At 32.3% G+C, this 24,008-nt stretch overlaps 1 protein-coding gene across 1 annotated transcript; it reads left to right on the plus strand.

Moving 5' to 3' along the window:
• Positions 1–3,101: 3,101 nt before the first annotated feature.
• LOC145003035 (uncharacterized) lies at positions 3,102–15,044 on the plus strand. The gene is made up of 22 exons (XM_078962197.1): positions 3,102–3,230; positions 3,346–3,613; positions 3,719–3,809; positions 3,884–4,005; positions 4,107–4,191; positions 4,289–4,424; positions 4,504–4,712; positions 4,808–4,928; positions 5,023–5,211; positions 5,302–5,370; positions 5,503–5,742; positions 6,557–6,663; positions 8,741–8,844; positions 9,003–9,230; positions 9,568–9,807; positions 9,953–10,033; positions 10,176–10,391; positions 10,493–10,931; positions 11,028–11,968; positions 12,050–13,267; positions 13,370–13,491; positions 13,587–15,044. The coding sequence occupies exons 1-22, from the start codon at positions 3,102–3,104 to the stop codon at positions 15,042–15,044; spliced, it is 6,813 nt and encodes a 2,270-aa protein (XP_078818323.1).
• Positions 15,045–24,008: the final 8,964 nt, after the last annotated feature.

A 24,008-nucleotide genomic window follows, 5' to 3' on the forward strand; every position in this document is an offset into this window, starting at 1 on the left:
CGTGACTTTAGGTTTGGATAAGGATTAAGGATGGAAGAAGATCCAAAAACCATCTTGTCTCTTTTCCTTTTCAAACTCCCAACTTTTTCTTTCCAAATACATGATGATATTTATAAGGTTTTGATTTTTATAATTAAGTTTATTGATTGTTTATTATTTATGAAAGGTTTTTTTTTTGTCTCCATTGAGAAAGAGGCAAGCTTGAAAAAAAGGAAAAAATTGGTTGGGAGAGACAAAAATCGATTCATATATAAGAAGATGCAGTGATGGTATACGTATTTTTAGTACTATTAATTTATGATATTTTTAATTTAATAGAATAGCAAAAAATCCACAATTTGCCAAGTGGAAATAAACTTAATTGAAAAAATTATCAAAATGCCATGTGTCATATTGAATGAGAAGGTGACACATGGCAGAAAACCTTTATTTAATATATATATATATATATATATATATATATATATATATATATATATATATATTAAATAAAGGTTTTCTGCCATGTGTCACCTTCTCATTCAATATGACACATGGCATTTTGATAATTTTTTCAATTAAGTTTATTTCCACTTGGCAAATTGTGGATTTTTTGCTATTCTATTAAATTAAAAATATCATAAATTAATAGTACTAAAAATACGTATACCATCACTGCATCTTCTTATATACAAATAAAAAGGAAACATGAATATCCCTCACGGTTTTGTCAAAAAACACATTAAATCCAAATATCTCTTCCTAAATTACATACATAATTCTCGAAAATCACCATCCAAATTGATTTTTAATTGCAGAAACTTAACAAATTTCAATTCATTCTATTATTCATATTCATATCCTTTCCAAATTCGATTTTGAAAAATATATACAGCTACAATCTCCTTCATATGTCGACTTTTATTGAGAGATTGAAGATTTATAGCATCACCACGTTCATCATCACAGTTCATTATCGACAATATCTTCATCAGGTTAGCAACTTTAATTATCGGTACAATTAGTGTTCTGTGGATTATGATTTGATTCTTTTTTATTTGAATATTTGAAGATTTCATGTTTTAAACTTCTCCTTTCCATGATAATATCGAATTGTAGAGATTTATGTACTAAATATTTACTCATGTTTCACTGCATATAAGCTGTTTGATTAAATGTCTCAAAGATTTTTTTTTTTTTTATTTTAGTTTTACTTGCTGAATTCGAATTCATATGGTTTTTCTTCAAACATTTAGTTTTTCATTATCAAAATCGACTACAGAAACATGTTTACAACATTGGCAAACCATTATGGTTTAATGATTAACTTAGTTTGCAAAGCAGTTTATTGTTGAATCAATGCAAATTTTGTGTATATATATATTTTTTATCTTTTTCCTGCATTTTTTTTATCTTTTTGTTTGAATCTTTGAAAGTGGATGGGATTTAGATCCTTTGTCGAAGTTAAAAACTTATCTGTTTAAGATCCTATCTCAAGTATTGTTATTATTTTTTTGTTTCTCTACTTTTTTTATCAACATAAATAATGGGTACTGTTAAGTTCGGATAACAAATTATATTATCTGTTCGAAATTGATCAATCTTTTCATAGAGTAATTTGTTGAAGATTTTAACATATTCTTTGTTCCTTTTTCCATTTTTCAAAAAATTTCAAATGCTTTAGTTCAAGTTTATATAGATGCTAAATTAATACAGATGATCAAAGTTTAATTTCTTGAGAGATATTATAAGCTTTAATTTTAGAGTTTCAGTTGGATATATGTTTTTCTGGCAATAATCGAATCCAAACAGATAAGAGGTTTTTTAAAAAGCATATATGATATGCAGAATTGCAGTATCCCTTAAACTAGGAATGGTTCACTTTACTACATCTGTAGAGGTTACTACATCTTTTGAAGAAAAACAATCTCGTGAAAAAAATAAACTGATATTTACATTATTTTCATGCTTTAAGAATCAAAACAGATATTTACATATCTACCATTTTATTAGATTTATATGTACAACGGTATTGACTTCATGATTCTTTCCATTTATGACCTTTTTGTAAATAAATTTGTATAAAATCTGTGAAAGACAATATCAAGGGCATAAATGTCCATTTTAGACCTGCATATGATATTGTATGTGAAAGGGAAATGTAACTACATTAATGGAAACTAAAATTTACCTAATTACCCTTTTATTATGTCATATTATATGTAAGCTATAAATTTAATATTTTTAATAAGTCACAGTATCATCCTTTACAATTTTACGTAATTTCCCTTTTATTAGCTTTATTAACAGAACTGTCCTTATTGTCTTTGGCAAATCTTCACAACGGTATTTTATTAAATTTACGGTATGCAAATGAGGGAGAAAGAATGTTGAATTTCCGTGTATAAATACCTTTTTGTTTTGGTTTTTTCTCTGCCATCAAATTATAAAAATTATATCACATATGGCATTACACAAAAGATGTAGGTCAATGTTATATGGGCCTACAAAACAATAATCTCTATTATGACCATTCTATTGAGAAAAACAGGCCCCTAAGTCCTGCCACCTTCGACCTTCGTTTATATGATATTGTATGTGAAAGGGCATAAATGTCCATTTTAGACCTGCATATGATATTGTATGTGAAAGGGAAATGTAACTACATTAATGGAAACTAATAAAAGTCAAAATAACTCATATAATATTGCATATATAAACTGCAAAATTCTTAATATTACGAATTTAGACGTACAGTGTGTGTTAGTTCAAGGCTTTATGTGGCCCTTTTTTTTTTCCAACATAACAAAAGAAAACAGATATTTACATATCTACCATTTTATTAGATTTATATGTATACTATAGCATCTTATTTCCTAATTATGTCATTTTATATGTAAGCTATAAATTTACTAATTTTAAAAAGTCACACTGTCATCCTATACAATTTTACGTAATTACCCTTTTATTAGCTTTGTTAACAGAACTGTCCTTCTTGTCCTTGGTAAACTATGAATAATCATTAGTCATCATGCTTTTTAAAATTATTTTTATCAATTATTTATAGTAGTTCTCTATTATATAACAACTTATCTTCGTTACTACATTTGGTTTACAGCGTAATGGAAAACACCAACGTTACCATGATCAGTGACTTGACACTTGCACAAGATGACTACACGATCAAGGTTCGAATCATTCGTCTGTGGAAACAGATTCGTATGATTGGAATGATATTGATGGACGAAAGGGTATTATGGATTTTTTTAGTTTTTTGTTTTAATATTATTACTTTATACATGTTAAGTTATAATTATTTTTATGTATACTATAACTTATTATTATATTTTTTTCATCTATTTATAGGGCGCCAAAATTGAATGTAATGTGGATAAACCATTTTCATACCTACAAGGAAATAATTTGGAAGAATACGGTGATTACTACATTCAAAAACCCACAATAGGGTTAAATAATGGTATTATAAAGTTTGTTGATGGTCCACATAAACTCTATTTCCAGTATAGCACTAAGGTTATTAAATGCAAAGACTTTTGTGGCCCCCGGAATTCCTTTGCTTTCATTGATTTCAAACAACTTCATTCTAATTCGATCCAAGCCAATTTGTCATTTGGTTAGTGTATTCCTAAAATGCCTTTGTTAATGGATTAACTTATCTAACTTTAATTTTTACACAATAACAGATACATCCTTACACTTTTCATTTTATATAATATAGATATTATAGGAAACGTTTTCCAATGTTTTCCATTGGAACCTCCAAAAGACAAACAGGAGCAGAAAATCACACTAAAAATGGAGGATTTAGAGTGAGTTTCATTCTTTATAAATATATTTAATATTGTAATGATGCTTTGTTTTTTAATTTTATTTCTTTTTACAGAGGACATGAAGTTTTTGTTACTCTATGGGGACGTTATGCAGATGAAATTGTTGCATATGTTTCAAAGCATCATGGTCATTTTGTAATGATTATTCAACTTGCTAAATTCAAGAAAATCCGAGGTACGTATTACCATGATACTAATTTGTAATATTTCTATTATCAAAATCTTGGTTTTATGAAATTGTTAACATTCATACAAAAATTAAAATATCCATTTCAGAGCGTCCATATGTCAACAACACCTACTTAGCTACAAAGCTTTTTATTGAGGACAACATTGTCGAGATAACTGCTTTCAAAAAAAGGTTTCATGAATTTTCCAAATGATTTTTCATTTCAACTCAATATTTTATTAACTCTTATTTATGATATATAATATTTATTAAAATTCTAAAAAAATAGTTTACAAGCAAGAAAAACCTCTTCGTGTTCTTCGGTCTCACGTGCATCGGGATCATCAATCATGTATTCACTACATGATGATTTTCTTCAAAAGAACTCCTTTTACAAAATATCGACTATTCACGAATTGAATGAGGTACATAATTCATCCCCTGTTAATTTAATTAATCCAATACTATAATATTAATCGACCCCATATACACCTACTATCATAGGGAAATTGTGCGGTAATTCTTGGAACAATAAAGATGTTTGAAGATATGCGGACTTGGTACTATAATGCGTGTACAAAATGCAAGTCAAAGGTTATTTTAATGGATGTTCCAAATGAGGCGGTCAATGACTTGGACCGCTTTGAAGAGAAAAAGATGATGTTTTGTCCAAAAAAAGATTGCAAAGGCAAAGATGTTATTGCTGAACCAAGGTATGTAACAAATAAAAACTTAATATATTCTAATTCAATGATTTTAAATTTATTTTTAATGTTACAAATTTATGTTTATATATGTTCTTTTTAAGTTACATGATCAAAGTTCGAGTTCAAGGTTTAGTTGGAGTGGTCAGTCTTACAATGTTTGATCGTGAAGTAAGAAACCTTCTGAAAATATCTGCTGCTGAATTAATATCAAAATATGAAAGGGTATATGTATTTTATAATCAATACCATATTGCTAAATTAATGTTGTTTTTAAAACATTTATTTAATTCATATTGTTTACTACTAATTTTTTTAGTTCGACAACCCAAGTGACTTTCCAAATGAGTTGAACGCCATGCTCAATAAAAAATTGGCTTTTAAGATCGTTGTCAAGACTTTGAATTCCTCAAAATTTGGTCGTTATTACAACATTTCCAAGATAACAGATAATTTCGACATTATTGTTGCTTTGGAAAACATTGAGAAAAAGAATATCATTGAACAGGTAAAAATACACCATAATTTGATTACTTTACTACATAATATTTCATAGAATCCTTAATGTAGCAATTTTTTTTTACCCGTAATATTATAGGATATGGATAATGATTCTGTTAATGCAGTTGGCTCAGAATTTGCATCTCAAGACACAGTGGGTTGTAAGGTAATCAACACTTTTATGTTTTATATATATATATATATATATATATATATATATATATATATATATATATATATATATATATATATATCATTTTCATTAATAATTTATCTTATTTTCTCTTTTTAATTTTAGGATGTTAATTCCCACACTGATGATAATACTCCTGTGTCAAATATTCCATCTGGTAATAGTACAAGTCCATCATCAGTAACCGCCACCAACAACCTCAATTCTCCACCTACAAGTGTCAAACGTAAACTCGTAGATATTTATGATCTTGATGATGATGTTTATGAATCTGCAACAAAACCTAATGCATCCCGTGTTGACAATGACAAAGCTGGAATAACAACCAAATTGTTGATTCCTAAGGTGGAAAAATGATCCTAAACAACAATCGTTCTTTGCTAATCATTGCTTTCTTCTAAGATATTTTTTTTATATTTCCTTCTTTTACTTGCATATTATTTTGGATTTCTAAATTTTTTGCTTGGTAAACTATGAATACTCATTTGTGTTATCTTTTACTTTTTTAATTGAATAACGTAATTGGGTTTTGGATGTTTCCTTGTGGTAGCTTCTACTAAACAGCAGTATTGTTTTCTTTGTGTTTGTTCATAACAATATATGGTTTGATCCATTTTGGTTTAATGATTACCTTATTTTGCAAAGCAGTTTATTATTGAATCAATGCAAAGTTTATATATATTTTTTATCTTTTTGGTGCATTTGTCCCTGATTATATAACTCTACTATTTGAATCCTTTTGTATGTTGAGGTGTTCTCATTTTGGCAATGAAAATATCTACAACGGTATTGACTTCATGATTCTTTCCATTTATGACCTTTTTTTAAATAAATTTGTATAAAATCTGTGAAAAATGGAATCAAGGGCATAAATGTCCATTTTAAACCTGCATATGATATTGTATGTGAAAGGGAAATGTAACTACATTAATGGAATTTTAAATTTACCTAATTACCCTTTTATTATAAAAAATTGCGTTTATAGCAACCTACTTTCATTTAACAGCCGCCTACACATTACTTTGATGCTTTCAGAATCAAAACTCATATTTAAATATCTATCATTTTATTAAATTTATATGTATACTATAGCATCTAATTTCCTAATTATGTCATATTATATGTAAGCTATAAATTTAATATTTTTAATAAATCACAGTGTCATCCTATACAATTTTACGTAATTTCCCTTTTATTAGCTTTATTAACAGAACTGTCCTTATTGTCTTTGGCAAATCTTCACAACGGTATTTTATTAAATTTACGGTATGCAAATGAGGGAGAAAGAATGTTGAATTTCCGTGTATAAATACCTTTTTGTTTTGGTTTTTTCTCTGCCATCAAATTATAAAAATTATGTCACATAATTTTGACCTAATAATCTACAAAATAACTCATATAATATTGCATATATAAACTGCAAAATTCTTAATATTACGAATTCAAACGTACAGTGTGTGTTAGTTCAAGGCTTTATGCGGCCCTTTTTTTTTCCAACATAACAAAAGAAAACTACAAAACAATACCCAACTAAATTACAACTTTATTTTACAAAATAATAATTCCATTACACCATATTAATTAAATTTACAGACTATTTTCATATTGTACATAATAGAATTTCTTCTTTACAAATTTTTTTTCATATTGTACATTATAAAATTGATGAATTTTCTTAGTTTGTGCACTGTGGTGATATGCATGCTACTTAGCCACCAAATCAGTCGCATCCTTTACAGCATTCACAGCAAGATCCTGAGCATTATCAAAAAATAAAATTATCACCATTCATACAAAATTTAATTATATATTTTTCAAATTTTAATAATACTAATAAAAACCTTTGGAATTATCAACAATCACTCATCAAATTCTGCAATCTCCAGCTGTTTGCGGGACCCCAAAGTTGTAGCTAGGTACTCCAAAGTTGTAGCAAGGAAGGGGTGCAGTTGATGCTGCTTTATCTGTGTGGACATTTATGCCCTTGTAGCAAGGTACTCCAAATACACATGGCAGTAATCGTATGTGGAAATTTATTCAACATGGCATAAATACATACCTAAATCGACAAAGTTGGTTACCATTGTCTATAACTTATCAGTATAATTATTATACACATAACTAAATCGACATTATTACTCACAAACCCTAGAACAAAGCCCTTTAACCCAAATAAATTTAGCCATACCGACGAATTAGCACCATCCCACATATCTTGCTAACTTTATGGACCCTCCATTTATCATTTTATCATTAATAAAAAGCGAATCATACAACTATGCATCACAATCTCATGAAAATTAACTGAAAAAATCAAAACCAATTCGTGATTTTTAGAAACTAAATCTCTACAAATAAACCCAAAATAATGTTGTATTTTACTTTCTATTTACGCAATACTTCATAAAATATTAAGCCCTAAACTTAACAATAATCGATGATCAGAAAATTTGAGAAGCTAATCTCGAAGAAAAAAGATGAAACCCTAATTAAACAAAAAATACATTTTGTTTTCGTCAACGACGTTGTTGCTGAACCCATCTCCGCTCCGATTAGTTTGTCGGCACCACCTCGGTGCTCAACATCATCCTACACTTTAGTACACTTCTGCTACACCTGACCAGTTCTTCCATTTCATTGAATCGGAGACGGCTTCCTCCTACCGTGTCTTTTATTTACAGGTGTTATTCTCACACTCTCATTTTCTCTCTGTTTTAGTATTTAATCATTTAATGTATTCCTTATAAAATAAAGCAATTGTAATCTATCGGTCAAAAAGCCTATTATCAATTGGAGTAAAATACTTTCAATAAATAATTTATACACGGAAATAAAATATAAATATTTTATTTATTTAGTTTGTATATGATGTTGGGTTGGTTTATTTCGCAATTAAAGCTGGGTGATAATTACGAGTACTTGCTTGCAACCAATTTATTATAATATATTATTTTTTTTATCATTGTTATGTTATAGTTGCATTAAGTTCATTATTGACAGCCCGATTACATCACTAAAATTTTATAAGTCGTTTATTTTTATACGTCATTCAATTAAGACACATGTGACTTTGAATCCTAATATCGCCGTTGTCACCAACAGGGTCGTGAAATTACTGAAATTGTCATCGGTTAACAGCGTTGCTACCACCGGAGTGCTCATCAATCCCTCTATCGTCTTTGCCCTTGCCTAATTTGTGCTTTGTCGATTATTATTAGTAAAGTTTTTCTATCTTTCTCGATCTCATTATCACTCTGTATAACTATCTTTCTATTTCTATCTTTTTGTTGAATATTATGGTCAATATAATTTTTTATTACATAAATTGCTTTTTGTTCTTAAGCTACACAGACGATATGAATTCAAATGAGCATAAAGATAAACGAAGACATAGAAAATTATATTTGGAAAATAGAAGATCCAATCTTATGTCCACCACGTCAATTGGTAATTTTTTATATATAACCCAATTTACTTTTATTTTCAATCATGTTTTATATTTGACTTATGTTGTGCAAATATTATTTTATATCTTATGATGTATTATATCACATAACTATCACATCATGTAATAACACATTCTTAATATTATATATACATTGTAGGTATTGCTCAACAACATTCACCCCGTTCAACCAATTCTACATATGTTCGCATCGATAATGAAAATGTCAATCCAAATATATCATATGCATATCAACATACAAATTTCCAATCTACTTCAACTTTTAATATTAAGAATCCATTGTCTGTTGCTGCCAAAGAGAACAGAAAACTTAGAAAATTATATTTGGATAAGAAAAGATCCAATCATTTATCAACAACGCCGTCTGGTATGTCTTTTTATTCCTATGACACCGGTTTTTATTGCATTTTAAACATATTTTATTTTATACACATTCCCCAAATTCTGAAATCCTATTGTCTTTTACCTATACTCTTCTATACATTACAATTTATATTTCATTAAGATATTGTTATAATTTCACACCTAATACCTAGCACGGTCAAAATTTATTTCAATTTTTTTAACATTGGTATTTCATAAATCCCTTATATAGTACGTGTAATTATATGATTACATTTATTTTTTTATATTTTTCTTATTTATCTTATCTTAAGATAAATGTTATGTGTACTGTAACTTACATATTCTTTATTTTTTTACAGTCATTTCTAATATAACTACCAACATTCAAACACCATCATCAAACAAGTTGGCATATCATGGTGGTAACAATCAAAATGTCACCACAACTTCTTCATATGGATATCAACAAACACGTGTTCAATCTACTTCCAATATCTATATCGATACTCCATTATCACACAACGCCAAAGACAAACGAAAAGAAAGGAAAAATTATTTGGATAAAAGAAAATCCAATCACATATCCACCATGCCAATTGGTATATCATATATATCATCTTACTTCTTTTATTTTATCCATCTATAGTTATTATAAATATTTTAATAAATATTATGTTCTTATATGTGTTTCTTTATTATTCCATAATTAATACATATTTATATTAACATATATTACAATTATAGGTAATAATGGTCGTCATCAAGAACGTTTTGAAGACGCTTCTAATTTTACTACAAGAACTCCGTTGTCCAACATTACCAATGGTATAACTACGCTTTTATCCAGCATATTGTTTCTTACTATATATGGTATACATATTATTATAATATGTATGCATTTTTATTTTTTCATTTTTATCAATTTACTTTATAAATTTAATACTAAATATCATACTTTTATTTTTAGTCAACGGAGAATGTTCAGTCTTGTGTCGTGACATGAGACCTATGACTTCATCTTCAATCACTCGAGACTATTCCAACAATTTATTGCGCAAAAATATAAATAAAAAAAGGAAGTTTCTAAATACTACTCACATACCCATTTTCGACCTAACGTCAGAAGAAGAGTTTCGTGATCAACAAATCCATAAACTAACTTTAACTTCAGGTGCCACAAAAGGTAACATTTAATTTAAATTTATCATCCACCTTTCTTTATAAACTATTACTCATCTAAACATTAATTTAGTTCAAACTTTATCATACATTTTTATTAAACAGATTACTTGGACCATGGTGATCAGACTTTTGTGTGTACGATGTGTCATGCACAGTTATGGAGGGATGAAGCACGTAAAGGCAATGCTTCTGGAAAGAAAACTTCTTTTTCCCTTTGTTGTGGCAATGGAAAGGTCGAGCTTCCTCAACTAAAAGAACCGCCTAAAAATTATGAAAATCTCTTTCGTGTTGTTGATCCAAAAGGAAAAAATTTCATGAAGAACATCCGTCGATTCAATTCGATGTTTTCCTTTACTTTAATGGGTGGAAAAGTTGATTCTTCAATTAACAAAGGCAATGCTCCATATGTTTTTAGACTTAGTGGTCAAAATTATCATTGCATGGGAAGTCTTCTACCTATAGATGGATCGAAACCAAAGTTTTCGCAATTATACATATATGATACTGAAAATGAAGTTTCAAATCGACAACAAGCGTTCAGGTATTTCTTTATACGTTTTTTATAAACCATTAATTTTATATATTTCATATAATTATTAACTTGCTAAATTTTACATATAACCGTTATTCTTAACAGTACACAAAAAGAAGGGTGCACATCAACTTCTCATTCTTTTGATATCGAAATTATACAGTTTTTGAAGGACATGTTGGATTCAACGAATGAGTTGGTTAAGTGTTATAGAATGGTCAGAGATTGTTTTGATGAAAATCCTCATATAGATGTAAAGTTACGTCTTATAGGAAGAAGGCAACAAGATGGAAGGACATATAACTTACCTTCTGCTTCTGAAGTTGCTGCTTTAATTGTTGGTGATATTGGTGATGCAATTGATAACAGAGATATCATCGTAAAAACTAAATCAGGAAGTCTACAACGTATAAACGAATTACATCCTTCGTACCTTGCTCTTCAGTATCCACTACTATTTCCATATGGGGATGATGGATATAGAGTTGACATCCCTCACAGAGATTTTGATGATTCAACGAATAGCAAACGTCGTAACTGTACAATGAGAGAATTCTTTTCTTATAGAATTCAAGACAGAGTTAATGTTTTTTCATTAATTCTTAATTCACGAAGGCTTTTTCAACAATTTTTGGTTGATGCTTATACGATGATTGAAACTGAGAGACTATATTACATACGTAATCAGCAAAAAGTTCTTAGATGTGAATCGTATGAAACATTACGAAACGTACAAAGTGATGGTCGTACTGATATTTCCAACATCGGAAAACGTGTTATCTTGCCTTCTTCATTTACGGGTGGTGCACGCTACATGATGCAAAACTATTTAGATGCCATGTCGCTTTGTAAGTGGTTTGGATACCCAGATTTTTTCATAACCGTAACATGCAATCCAAAGTGGCCTGAAATTAAAAGGTTTCTTGCTGACACCACACTTAATCCCGAAGATAGGCCCGATATCCTTTCCAGATTATTCAAAATCAAGTTGAATTCTTTGATTAAAGACTTAAAGAAAAAAGCGTTATTGGGTCGGGTCCAAGCAGGTACCTTATAATACAACAATACTTTTTATCATTATGTTTTTTATTATATTATAATATTATATTTATTTTAATAATTTACAGTTGTTTATACTGTGGAGTTTCAAAAGCGCGGTCTGCCTCATGCACATATATGTTTATTCATGCATTCTGATTACAAACTCCCAACTGTTGAACATATTGATCGAGTTATTTCGGCTGAAATTGCAAACAAAGAAAATGATCCAGAATTGTATGCACTTGTCAGTGAGTTTATGATGCATGGTCCATGTGGTTCTGATAATCCTAAATGCCCATGCATGATTGACAAAAAGTGTTCAAAAAATTTCCCAAAGTCATTCTTAGAAAATACCTCAGTCGATTCTGATGGTTATCCTATATATAGGAGACGTAATGATGGATCTTTTGTTGAAAAGTCTGGTGTTAGGTTAGACAACAGAAGTGTCGTTCCATATCATAAAGCCCTTTTGAAAAGATATCAGGCTCACATTAATGTTGAGTGGTGCAATCAAGCGGCTTCCATCAAATATTTGTTTAAATATATTAACAAGGGTCCTGATTGGGCTACTGTTGCAGTTGTTCAAAACAACGGAGATGATAATGATGATGTTTCTGTTGATGAAATACAAAACTACTATGATTGTAGGTATTTGTCTGCATGTGAAGCTTCATGGCGTATATTTGCATTTGATGTTCATTACAGATATCCTTCTGTTGTAAGGCTTCCATTCCATCTTCCTGGAAAACAAAATATTGTATATGGAGCAGACGATGATATTGAAGATGTCGTCAATAAACAATCGGTTTCTTCTTCGATGTTCTTATCTTGGATGAGCTGTAATGAACATAATGCTGATGCACGAAAACTTTCTTATGTTGAGTTTCCTACAAAATTTGTATGGAAACAGGAAGATCGTTGTTGGGAGCCAAGAAAACAAGGGTTTTCTATTGGAACAATTCACACAGTCTCGCCTAATTTGGGTGAAGCATATTTCTTGAGAATTCTTTTAAATAAAGTCGAAGGGCCGAAATCATTTGAAGATATTCGCAAGGTTAATGGACAAGTCTGTCCTACTTTTAGAGATGCATGTTATGCGCTTGGACTTTTAGAAGATGATAGAGAATATATTGATGCCATCGAGGAAGCAAGTCACTCAGGATCTGGTTATTATTTACGGTTTCTATTTGCAACTATGCTAAAGTCTAATAGTTTGTCTAGACCATATTATGTCTGGGAAAATACTTGGCAATACTTATCTGATGGAATTCTCTACAATCAACGAATAAGATTAAAGACTCCAGGTATTATTATTTTTTCCATTATTTACATTACACACGTTATTTATATATTTTTCATATGAATAATTATACAATTATTTTTAAATTAACTTTACTATTGTACAGGTTTATCACTTAATGATGATCAGATTAAAAACTTGACGCTATATGAGATTGAAAAAATTCTACTCCAAAATAGTTCAAGCCTAAGAGATTTTGTTGGGATGCCTTACCCTGATCATGATTTGGTATCTTCTACGATTTGGTATCTTCTACAAACAATCGTTTAATTACTGAGGAGTTAGATTTTGATATAACGATTCTACAAAAAGAATCTCATCAGCTACTTGAGTCATTAACAATTGAACAACGCTCAATTTTTGATGAAATCATGACAGCTGTTAAACAGAAAAAAGGAGGAGTGTTTTTTGTTTATGGCTATGGAGGTACTGGTAAAACTTTCCTTTGGAAGACTTTATCTGCATCTTTAAGATCTAAAGGTGATATCGTCCTAAATGTTGCTTCAAGTGGTATTGCTTCGTTGTTACTAACAGGAGGTAGAACAACACACTCACGCTTTATAATTCCTCTAAATCTTACAGAGGATTCTTTTTGTTCTTTTGGGAAAGACAGTGATGTAGCCGAATTGTTAAAAAAAACATCATTAATTATATGGGACGAGGCACCTATGATTCATAAGCATGCATTTGAAGCCTTGGATCGTTCTATGAAAGATGTATTCACTTGTGATCTTCGTACCAACTCAAAGTTGCCGTTTGGAGGAAAAACAATTGTTTTTGGAGGAGATTTTAGACAAATTCTACCTGTTATTCCTAACGGAAGCAGGCAAGAGATTGTTAATGCTTCATTATGTTCCTCTTACATTTGGTCAAATTGCAAAGTGTTAACATTAACAAAAAACATGAGGTTAAGTGTTCTCGCATCCAATATTCAAGAAACGACAACTTTTGCAAAATGGATTTTGGATATAGGAGAAGGAAAGGTTGGTGGTTTAAATGATGGAGAGACAACTATTGATATTCCTGATGATCTTCTCATTGTTGATTCTACTGATCCTATTGGTTCATTAATTGAATTTGTCTATCCTTCTATCGTTGAAAATGCCAAGAATCCGATTTATTTTCAAGAAAGAGCAATCCTTGCACCGAAAAATGAAGTCGTTCAAGAGATTAACGAGCGTTTGTTAAAATTATTTCCAGGAGCACAACAGGAGTATTTAAGTTCAGATAGTCTTTCACATGCAGATTTTGTTCATGATAACATCGATGAAACTTTATACTCCCCTGATGTTCTAAATGGTCTTAGACCTTCAAGTATGCCAATTCATAAGTTGGTATTAAAAGTCGGTGTTCCAGTTATGTTACTAAGAAATATTGATCAAAAATCTGGATTGTGCAATGGAACAAGGCTACGGGTTATTGCATTGGGCAAACGTGTTATAGAAGCTGAGATAATATCTGGAAGTAATATCGGAAACCGTACGTTTATTCCAAGAATGTCTTTGACGCCTTCGGATAAAAGGATTCCTTTCATATTTCAAAGACGACAATTCCCATTGGCTGTATGTTTTGCGATGACAATAAATAAAAGTCAAGGACAATCATTATCGAAGGTGGGGTTGTTTTTGAGACAACCAGTATTTACTCATGGCCAGTTGTATGTTGCATTGTCGAGAGTGAAGAGTAAAGATGGATTAAAAATATTAATTTTAGATAAAGATGGTAAACTTACCAATAAGACATCTAATGTTGTATTCAAAGAAGTCTTTGGAAATTTGTAATTCATAAAAATAAGTCTCATTATTTCGATGTTTGTTTTTATTATCTTACCTACTTATTCATCATTTTGTTTTTTATATTTAGCAATTTTTATTTAATCAATGTTAAATGTTTATAACATTATTGTCATCATCATTTTATAAATACGTACGTTTTTTTATTTATTTATACTTCTAAATAGTTAATTTATTGTTTATATATTTTTTGTCTTTATGTTAAATTAATACTACAAAACATGTAATGTTTAACAAAATATATTAATTTTTTTTTAAAAAACCCGTGTATTACACGGGTTTCACACCTAGTATATATATATATATATATATATATATATATATATATATATATATATATATATATATATATTATTTATAAGAAAAAGATATTTGGTTAAGGCATATTTGACAAAAAAAAAAAAAAAAAAATTGCATGGAAGTTGTAGTTATTATTTATATATGAAAATTCGGCAAAAAGAAGTGAACTTTTTAAAACATGTAAACTTACATAAATAATATCATTTAATCTTATTTTCAAAAACATTTTTGTTTCTTCTTTACTAGGTGTGAAACTCGTGTAATACACGGGTTGATTAAAAAAAAAGATTAAACATTAAATTAAAATGTAAATAGAAAATAATTTTTAATGTACAACTTTAAATAAGAAATAAAAAAATGTATTTATTGCAATTTAATATCATATATATAATATCTAATACTTTACATATGTAAGTATATGATTTTAATTTTAAAAATTGAAACAAATCAAAAATTGATAGGTGGATAATATTTATTTCAAAAATATCACAAAATGACAAGTGTCAAAATTCATGAGATTGATATGTGGCAAAAAAAAAACTTTCATTTATTAAGAAGGATTAAGCTCAGCTCCTTCCTTACAAGTTTCAGTTTTTTTACCAATTCTTTTAACACCTTCAAGGTTTTGATCTTTAAAAAATAAATTAAATATCATTTTAATTTTTGTTACTACAAATCTTTCTGCCAAATTAAATAGTGATATGTGTAACATTTAATTCTCATTTAATGAGATATAATGATATTTTAGTATAGTAATGTAACACATGTCATCATTTAAATGGATAAAAGGATTAGTAGGAACAAAATGTAAAAATATATTTAATTTATCTTTTTAAAATAAAACTTTATTGTTTCTTTTACCAATATAAGAAAAGAGGTGTGTTAGAAAAAGGAATAGGATGAAACCTAGTTTTGAGAGAGGCAAAAAATCTCTTTGTTATACTTATGAATATACCTAACATTTAATAAAAAAAATACAAAAGCGGATAACGAAGATGATAAAAAAAATGGAAATCGTATATATCATAAAATAGGTACGAAGTTCGTTATAACGACGAAAAAATTTAAAACAATTTTTTCGTTTTTCAAACATAACATATCTTATATAAATCATCTCAAAACTCAAGTGTATCAAATGTTATCACGGTAAAACATATCCCTGAATCTCAAATACAAAATCCTCTGTCAGTGTGTACAAATCATGCCGGCGTCTTCCTGTGATCCTTGCTAGTACCTGAAACACATATCACATAACACGGTAAACATAAATACTTAGTGAGTTCCCCAAAATACCACATACAACACATAAGCCACTCGAGACTATAACTCGGTATAACCCTTCGGTTAATTTGTCTCAGCGGGATCCTCCAGTCCCGTAGCTCGTTGGACCATCCGGTCCGATCTAGCTAATTGGACCCTCCAGTCCGGTCTAAATCGTTGGACCCTCCGGTCCGGTCTGATCGAGGACATCTGGCCTCATGAGTCGTTGGACCCTCTGGTCCGATCTATATAACACATAGCATACATATAACATAATGCACATAAATCTCAAACATATACACATAAGACCCTTCGGTCTGCACATAGATACCACTCTAGGTAATGTATAGTGAGAAGACTCACCTCGTATGATGTCTAGTATACTCTCGTTCTCGTTATCCCCGATCTAGCCTCCTCCTATCAAAATGATAATATCTCTAATCAATACTCTCTTTATGTTCTCATCTCTAAAGAATGGGTAGAAGACCATTCTACCCCTCCATGACCTCTCTTGAATCAGTTTGACCAAAACCCTAAGGTCACCGGAAGCCAACTCCAATCAACGGTTCAACTTTGACTTGACTCGTCGAGCGCACTCGGGTGACTCGGCGAGCCCATGCGCATCCTCTAAATCATCCTAAGGCCTCACTCGACTCGTCGAGTTAACCTTTCACTCAACAGGTTACCACTGATCACGAATCGTGGGGAAACCCGATCCAACTCGTCGAGTCCTCTTATGGACTCGACGAGTTTCTTCCATGGCAACACTCATTTGACCTTCTGAGGTCAGATCTGTTTCTCTAACTTATAGATATGGCCTTCTAGCACCCAAAAGTCACGTAAAGGTTCAATCTTTATGTCCATGCACCACACATCTAGCTCTTTTTGATGAAATAACCCTTATAATGGTGTCTTAGGCTCAATACTCTTATGTGACTGCATAAAGCTAGGTTGTTGGGACTCTCTGGACCTCTCAAGGTCCAGATCTAATGTCTATGCTTCAAAGGGACTCCACATACTCTAATACTCAACTAAAAAGGGGGCAAAGAAACCCTAGATTCATGAGATTTACTAAGCATACAAAAATAGGCATGGATTCATACCTTAAGTAGCAACCTTTAATGAAATGGTAGAAGATCTGAGCCCCTCAAGCCAGCCTAGCTTGAACCCCTCTTTCTTCCTTGCAATAATGCACTAAAGTGATGAAATTAGCTCCCTCTCTTTCTCTATGCTCTCTGGTTCGATTAGGGTCTCTCAAGGGTATGTGTAGCCGCAAATGAAGGCCATAAGGACCTTTAAATAGGGCACATGCCCAAATATTTAGGGTTTCTGTCCACAGCGCAGACTCGTCGAGTCGACTCACCGACTCATCGAGTCCATTCATTAATCCGAGTCATCAGTCGCGATCCTCCTGGACGAGTTTAGGCGCGTCGAGTCCCCCTTCTTAACTCAAATTGTGATACCTAAAAATCTGGATGTTACATTCGTGAAGATAGTCTATACGAATTAGCAAAATAGCTTTTCTTAACACAAAATATTTCATGATATATTTGAAAATTGCATTAAATTTGCAAAGGAAAATATCATTTCAACCCAACAAACTTATCTCATTTGTTTAAAAAGGTCACCCATTTTTTTTGTACATAAAAGAAACAAGTTTAGTTGGCCAGTTAAAAAAGTCATTTAACCTTTTACATTAGGTAAAAGAAAAATGTATTACAAATCTTGGTGATATGGACTTCCACGAAGGAGAATGTTTGACATAGTTGGACGGACACGTAGGCGAACAATACCACCCTTAGGGACCAAGTTTGTTTACTTGGCTTGTTGTCCCCTATAAGAAGTGGGCAAACCCTTATTAGGATAAATCGATGCCGGTCGTTACCCTTTTAAAGCAACAATTGTGTGCCCATTCTTCGTCAATCTTTAAATCTCTCAAGAAATCGATAATGGCTTCGTACGGTAGTTTCTCATATGGTGGTTTCCACGCATCCGACTTGGATATCCCAACCGATAACGAGTTGCTTGCTATAGAATTGCAAGTTGAAGTGGAAAATTGAGAAACAACATGAATAAGGAGCTCATGGAAGTTAGAGAGCAGTTGGAGCTAATGCAAAAGAAGTTTAATGTTAGTTTGTGGAATGTGATTCTCGGGGTGGGTGCTTGTGTAAGTTGGATAACTCGATCATGGAAATAGTGTGGGTTTGTTGTCTACCAAAATCATTTTTGTGGATGTCGTATTAGGACTAGTGTTTGTTGGGTTTTGTTAATTTCTTTGATAACTGTTATTTAGGGTTTAATGTGGATTTTGGGGGTTTGCTAGTGTTAGTTTGGGTTTTTTGTGGATTTTGTGTAACGACCCAATTTTCAAGTCTAAAAAAATCGTTTTTATTAACTGACTCATAAAAACATTCATAAGAAAATAATGTGAAATCACATCATCTCATAAAACATTGTATCATGTTTGAAAACCCAAGTCATAAAATTTGTAACAAGTCAGAGTACAATCCCATAATATCCATAGTACGGAAAACAAAGAGTGTGTGTATGATGTGCCGCTACCGTGCCAACTCCTTCCCCTTATCTAAAGAGGTATCTAAAACCAAAACTGTAAACTATAAGCACAAAGCTTAGTGAAATCCCCATCGTACCACATACCATACAATCACATAGCATACATATTTTTGGGCAATTCTGGGGTACCTGACCTACCCGGTACGTCCATTCTGGGGTGTCGACCTACCCGTACGACCATTCTAGGGTGCCGACCTACCCTTGCGGCCGTTCTTGGGTGACGTCCCACCCTTGCAGCCATTCTAGGGTGCCGTCCTACCCGTGTCAAGCCATTCTGGGGTGTTGACCTACCCATCGGTCCTAACAACCGACCCTCGGGGACTATTCCACCCCCTACTGCTATTATCACATATATCATAACATAAACATACTATCAGACATATCTGGGGTGTCCGAACTACCCTTCGGTCCTAACAACCGAACTTGGGGACTATTCCCTTCCTACTACCACTATCATATATAACATATCATGCCATCATATAAACATATCATTACATACTGTTAGACATATCTGGGGTGTCTGACCTACCCTTCGGTCCTGACAAACGAACTTTACTACTATCACATATAACATATCGTGCCAGCATATAACATATCAGGGTAGTAGCAAACCTAGATGATATCACAAAGACAATCATCTAATCATACAACTCCTACTGGTGGGCCGGTATTGTGGCCGTAGACCCACCGCTACTTGAAGGTAACTCACCTCGTATGAGTATCTGCTGATAATCTGTGCAGGAAACCTCTGTCTGCTGCTGCTCCGGTAATCCTCCGACTATAATCCCCACAAAACACTCAGTCAGAATCTGATATCTACTCTTAGGGCAAAACAACTATTTTACCCCCAATCAAGTCCAAGTCAAAGTCAACTTCCAGTTGACCGGACTCGCCGAGTTGGGCCATCAACTCGTTGAGTCCCTAACCCTTTACCCGTCCTTATCTACAACTCGACTCCTTGAGTTTGGCAACGACTCAATGAGTTCCTCCTCTATATGAATATCAAATGAACCTTCATCCGACTCGCCGAGTTGTATGAACAACTTGTCGAGTTCACCTTCATCTGATGAACAAGTTCTGACCTTGACTCGCCGAGTTGTATGAACAACTCATCGAGTTCATCTCTAATCATAAGGACATGGCCTTGGAATCGCCAAGTCTGTTCTAGCACTCGTCGAGTTCCATGAACTCCAGGTCTAAGGCTAAGTCCAAAATGTTGGGTCACTCCTTCGGACCTTTTACAACCCTTCTAACACCCAACTGAGTTCTTTTGACCCTCAACAGATAAGGGACTATATGCCTTGGACTCGTCGAGTCCCAAGAACGGACTCGCCGAGTCGATAACGTCCATGACCTATTTCCTCGATTTCTGATGTACAACCTTTGACCAAAAGATAGATCCAATCCCCTAAGCTCGATCTAGCACGTAAAGTTTCGAACTTTACGTGCATGCATGGGACTTTTGAGTCCAAAAGGCTCTAAAATGGATCTTGTGTTGCATGGGACCTTCCTTGGGTGCAAAAGCAACCCAAATATGCCTTGTGACTCCTCCCAAGACTTAGATCGGAAGTCTTGACACCCAACCATGTTTGTAATCATGGTTGACCACCTCATATGGCCTAAAAAGCCCTAAATCTTCCCCCAAAAGGGATCTAACAAACAAGCAAGCAAGGTACAGACTTTATACCTTTCAAGTACTGCAAATGATGAACCAAACTCGAATTCTTCAATCTCCTCTTTATCCTTATATGCTCTTCCTTCTTCCTTGAGGTTAAAACCCACAAAAATCACTCAAAAGCCTTAGATCTTGCACCAAAACACTTAGGGTTTACTATGAAGGGTTTTTGGGAGCAATAGGGATGAGTGATGGCTGAAAGAGATGATTAAATAGGGTGCAAACCCTCAGATTAGGGTTTTTGTCCAATCAGAGCCTACTCGTCGAGTCCGGGACCCGACTCGACAAGTCCATCACTTAAATCCCGCATCCCATCCCGCTTCTACTCGACGAGTTGGTCCTTCAACTCGCCGAGTCCCAGGCCAAAAATACAAAATACTTAAATAAAAATGCATACCAAGAACCAGGTGTTACATTTTGTGGGATAGGCCATGTATAAGGGTGTTTTGGGGGTATCGATTACCCCAATTATTCTAACCAAAAGTGTTTGTTGTAATGTTAATGTTCCTGGCTATTGATGACATGTTTCGTAAAAGTAATTATGGTTTGGTTGTTTGATTTTGTACGTGTTAATGTTTTGAAAGTATTGTATTTGATTTGAGAAACATAATGTCTTTAACTAAATGTATGAAGTGCAATGCCATATTAGGAAATGAACCAAATGAACTAAAATACATTTCCATTTTGGGTCTCAATGTAGATTGCAATATTGGATATCAAGGTACATTTACATTTTGCCATATTGGATAATAAAGTATATTGCCTTATTGGGTAACAAAGTACATTAATATTTTAGGTAACAAAGTAGATTGACATATATTATATCAAAGTACAATGTGCACACTTACCACAAACCAACGTTGGTATTTTGTCTCATAACCACAAGACAAAACAGCACAAATGGTCCCTGTGGTTAGCTCAAAATTGCCACTTTGGTCCAAAAAAGTTTGGACTTGCACCAGAGGTCCAAACTTTTCATTTTGTTGCAAGTTTGGTCAAATTTGCTTTGAACTTTTTTATTATGATGATTTTGCCCTCGCTTTTTTTCTTTTCTAGTTTTTTTTTTAAATATTTTTATGATTTATATATATATATATATATATATATATATATATATATATATGTATATATATTACCCCTACCCTACCCCCTCTCTCTCTTTCTTACAATGCATAAGACCACCAACACCGCCCACCACCACTGCCAACACTAACACCGACCACCACCACCGCTGACACTGATGCTTCCTTTGTAACCTTAAACACCACACATATAAAACTTTCTTTCTCTAGATGAACAAACACACGAAAATTAGAAATCTAACATACAAGAACACATTAAAAACCCATAAATGATCAGACACAGATGAAATGATTAAACACAAATGATTAAACACATATGATATCAAACACATACATATATTCAAGAAGATATGATATAAAAAACTAAAAATCTGATATATAAGACCGAACACATAAATTTGATTCAATACATAACACTCGTCGGAGCAACATTATCTTTAAGTCATCTGTTGATCAAAGAAAAAAAATCAAGGGTTTCCAAATCTTCACGTCTGTGGATCGAAGCAAAAATGAGGGTGGAAATAGATCTGAAAAGCCGGGGTTTTGAAAAATTAGAAGGGTGGCGGCGTTAGGGTTTTTAGAAATGACGACACCTCGCCGGAGAAGGAGAGGGACGGACGGCTGAGACCCTAAACAGCATCGGATATCTCACCTGTTCAAATCCAAAAAAACGGCGGAAACCGAACCCTATGACGTTGCTCAAACCCTTGTGTCGTCCGAACACGAGCCTTCATTGGCGTCGCCGCCTCTACAAATCCTAGATATCTTGCCAAATTTGTTCGTCTCCATGCTTGTTGTATCGTCAGCATCGTCGAGAAGTGGCAATTTTCTAAGTGTAGATGTCGTCGGAAAACAAATAAATCTCATTGGTCTCGATGATGGCGGATTTGTGGTTCATCGGACTTAGCAGATTTGAGGGAAACGAGTGTTTGAAGAAGAAATGAAGAACATGAGAGAGAGAGAGAGAGAGGTTAGGGGTATTTTATTTTTGTTTTTTCGTAATTGTTTTTAAATTGTTGTAATAAAAGAAAAATATAAAATAAAATAATAAGGGGCAAAATCATCATTATAAAATAGTTCAAAGCAAATTGGACCAAACTTGCAACAAAATGAAAAGTTTGGACCTTTTGTGCTAGTCCAAACTTTTTTGGACCAAAGTGACAATTTTGAGCTAACCATAGGGACCATTTATGCAGTTTAGTCTAACCACAAACAAGCATAATATCAAAGTCTTTACCAAATTAAAACACACAAACATACAAGTCCATAACTATCAAACATTCATACTCTCACATTCCCTCAAAATATCAAATATAATCAAAGTGCATTGGTTTTGATGAGTTATCACCTTCATTGTCTTTACCTTGAACCTTCTTTTCCAACTACATCTTAATTATCCTTTCTGTTTTTTTCGTTGATCATGCTTACATTTGTCTTTACCCTTCCGTTTTTCTATTTCAGTCACATCTGCTTGTTGCCCATCTGTATTGCGCCTAATCTTTGGGTTTTTTGTTACTTTTAATTTAAGGGGCTTTTCCACTTCTTGACAAGTTGATTTGTTATGCCTAATCTTTTTTCAAGAAAGCACAAACAATTTTCCCCGTGCTTTTGATACCTTGTGTGATGTACTCCTCTCAGAACTGTCCATCTTCCTATTTATGGTAAGTTACCCTCAAATTCTCCTTTTCAATGGTGGCAATGGTGGTATATAGTTTGTAGGAAGCCACATTGCACTTCCATTCGTACAAGTTATTGGGTATTTGTAAGTGTTCATATAAAATGTTACACGAAATAATGGATCAACAAATTCCTCTACATTCCTGTTTAAATAAGAAATGTTTGCAACTGAGTGAACACAACCATAGCCATTCAACTACTACATCCTGCATGTGCAATTTTTTTTTTGTCCAAGTCAACAAAATATGAATATGCTAAATTTCTTCACTCAAATATATTAAGTTCACTAGGTAACAATTGCCAATACCTAAACAATGAAATAAACCACTAGTAACTAATAGTAAAATCACTCAGTGATTATATACATTATTAGGAATAATTACC

Source organism: Lactuca saligna, chromosome 6 (genome assembly GCF_052625555.1).
Source record: "Lactuca saligna cultivar CGN05327 chromosome 6, ASM5262555v1, whole genome shotgun sequence".
NCBI classification, from domain to species: domain Eukaryota; kingdom Viridiplantae; phylum Streptophyta; class Magnoliopsida; order Asterales; family Asteraceae; genus Lactuca; species Lactuca saligna.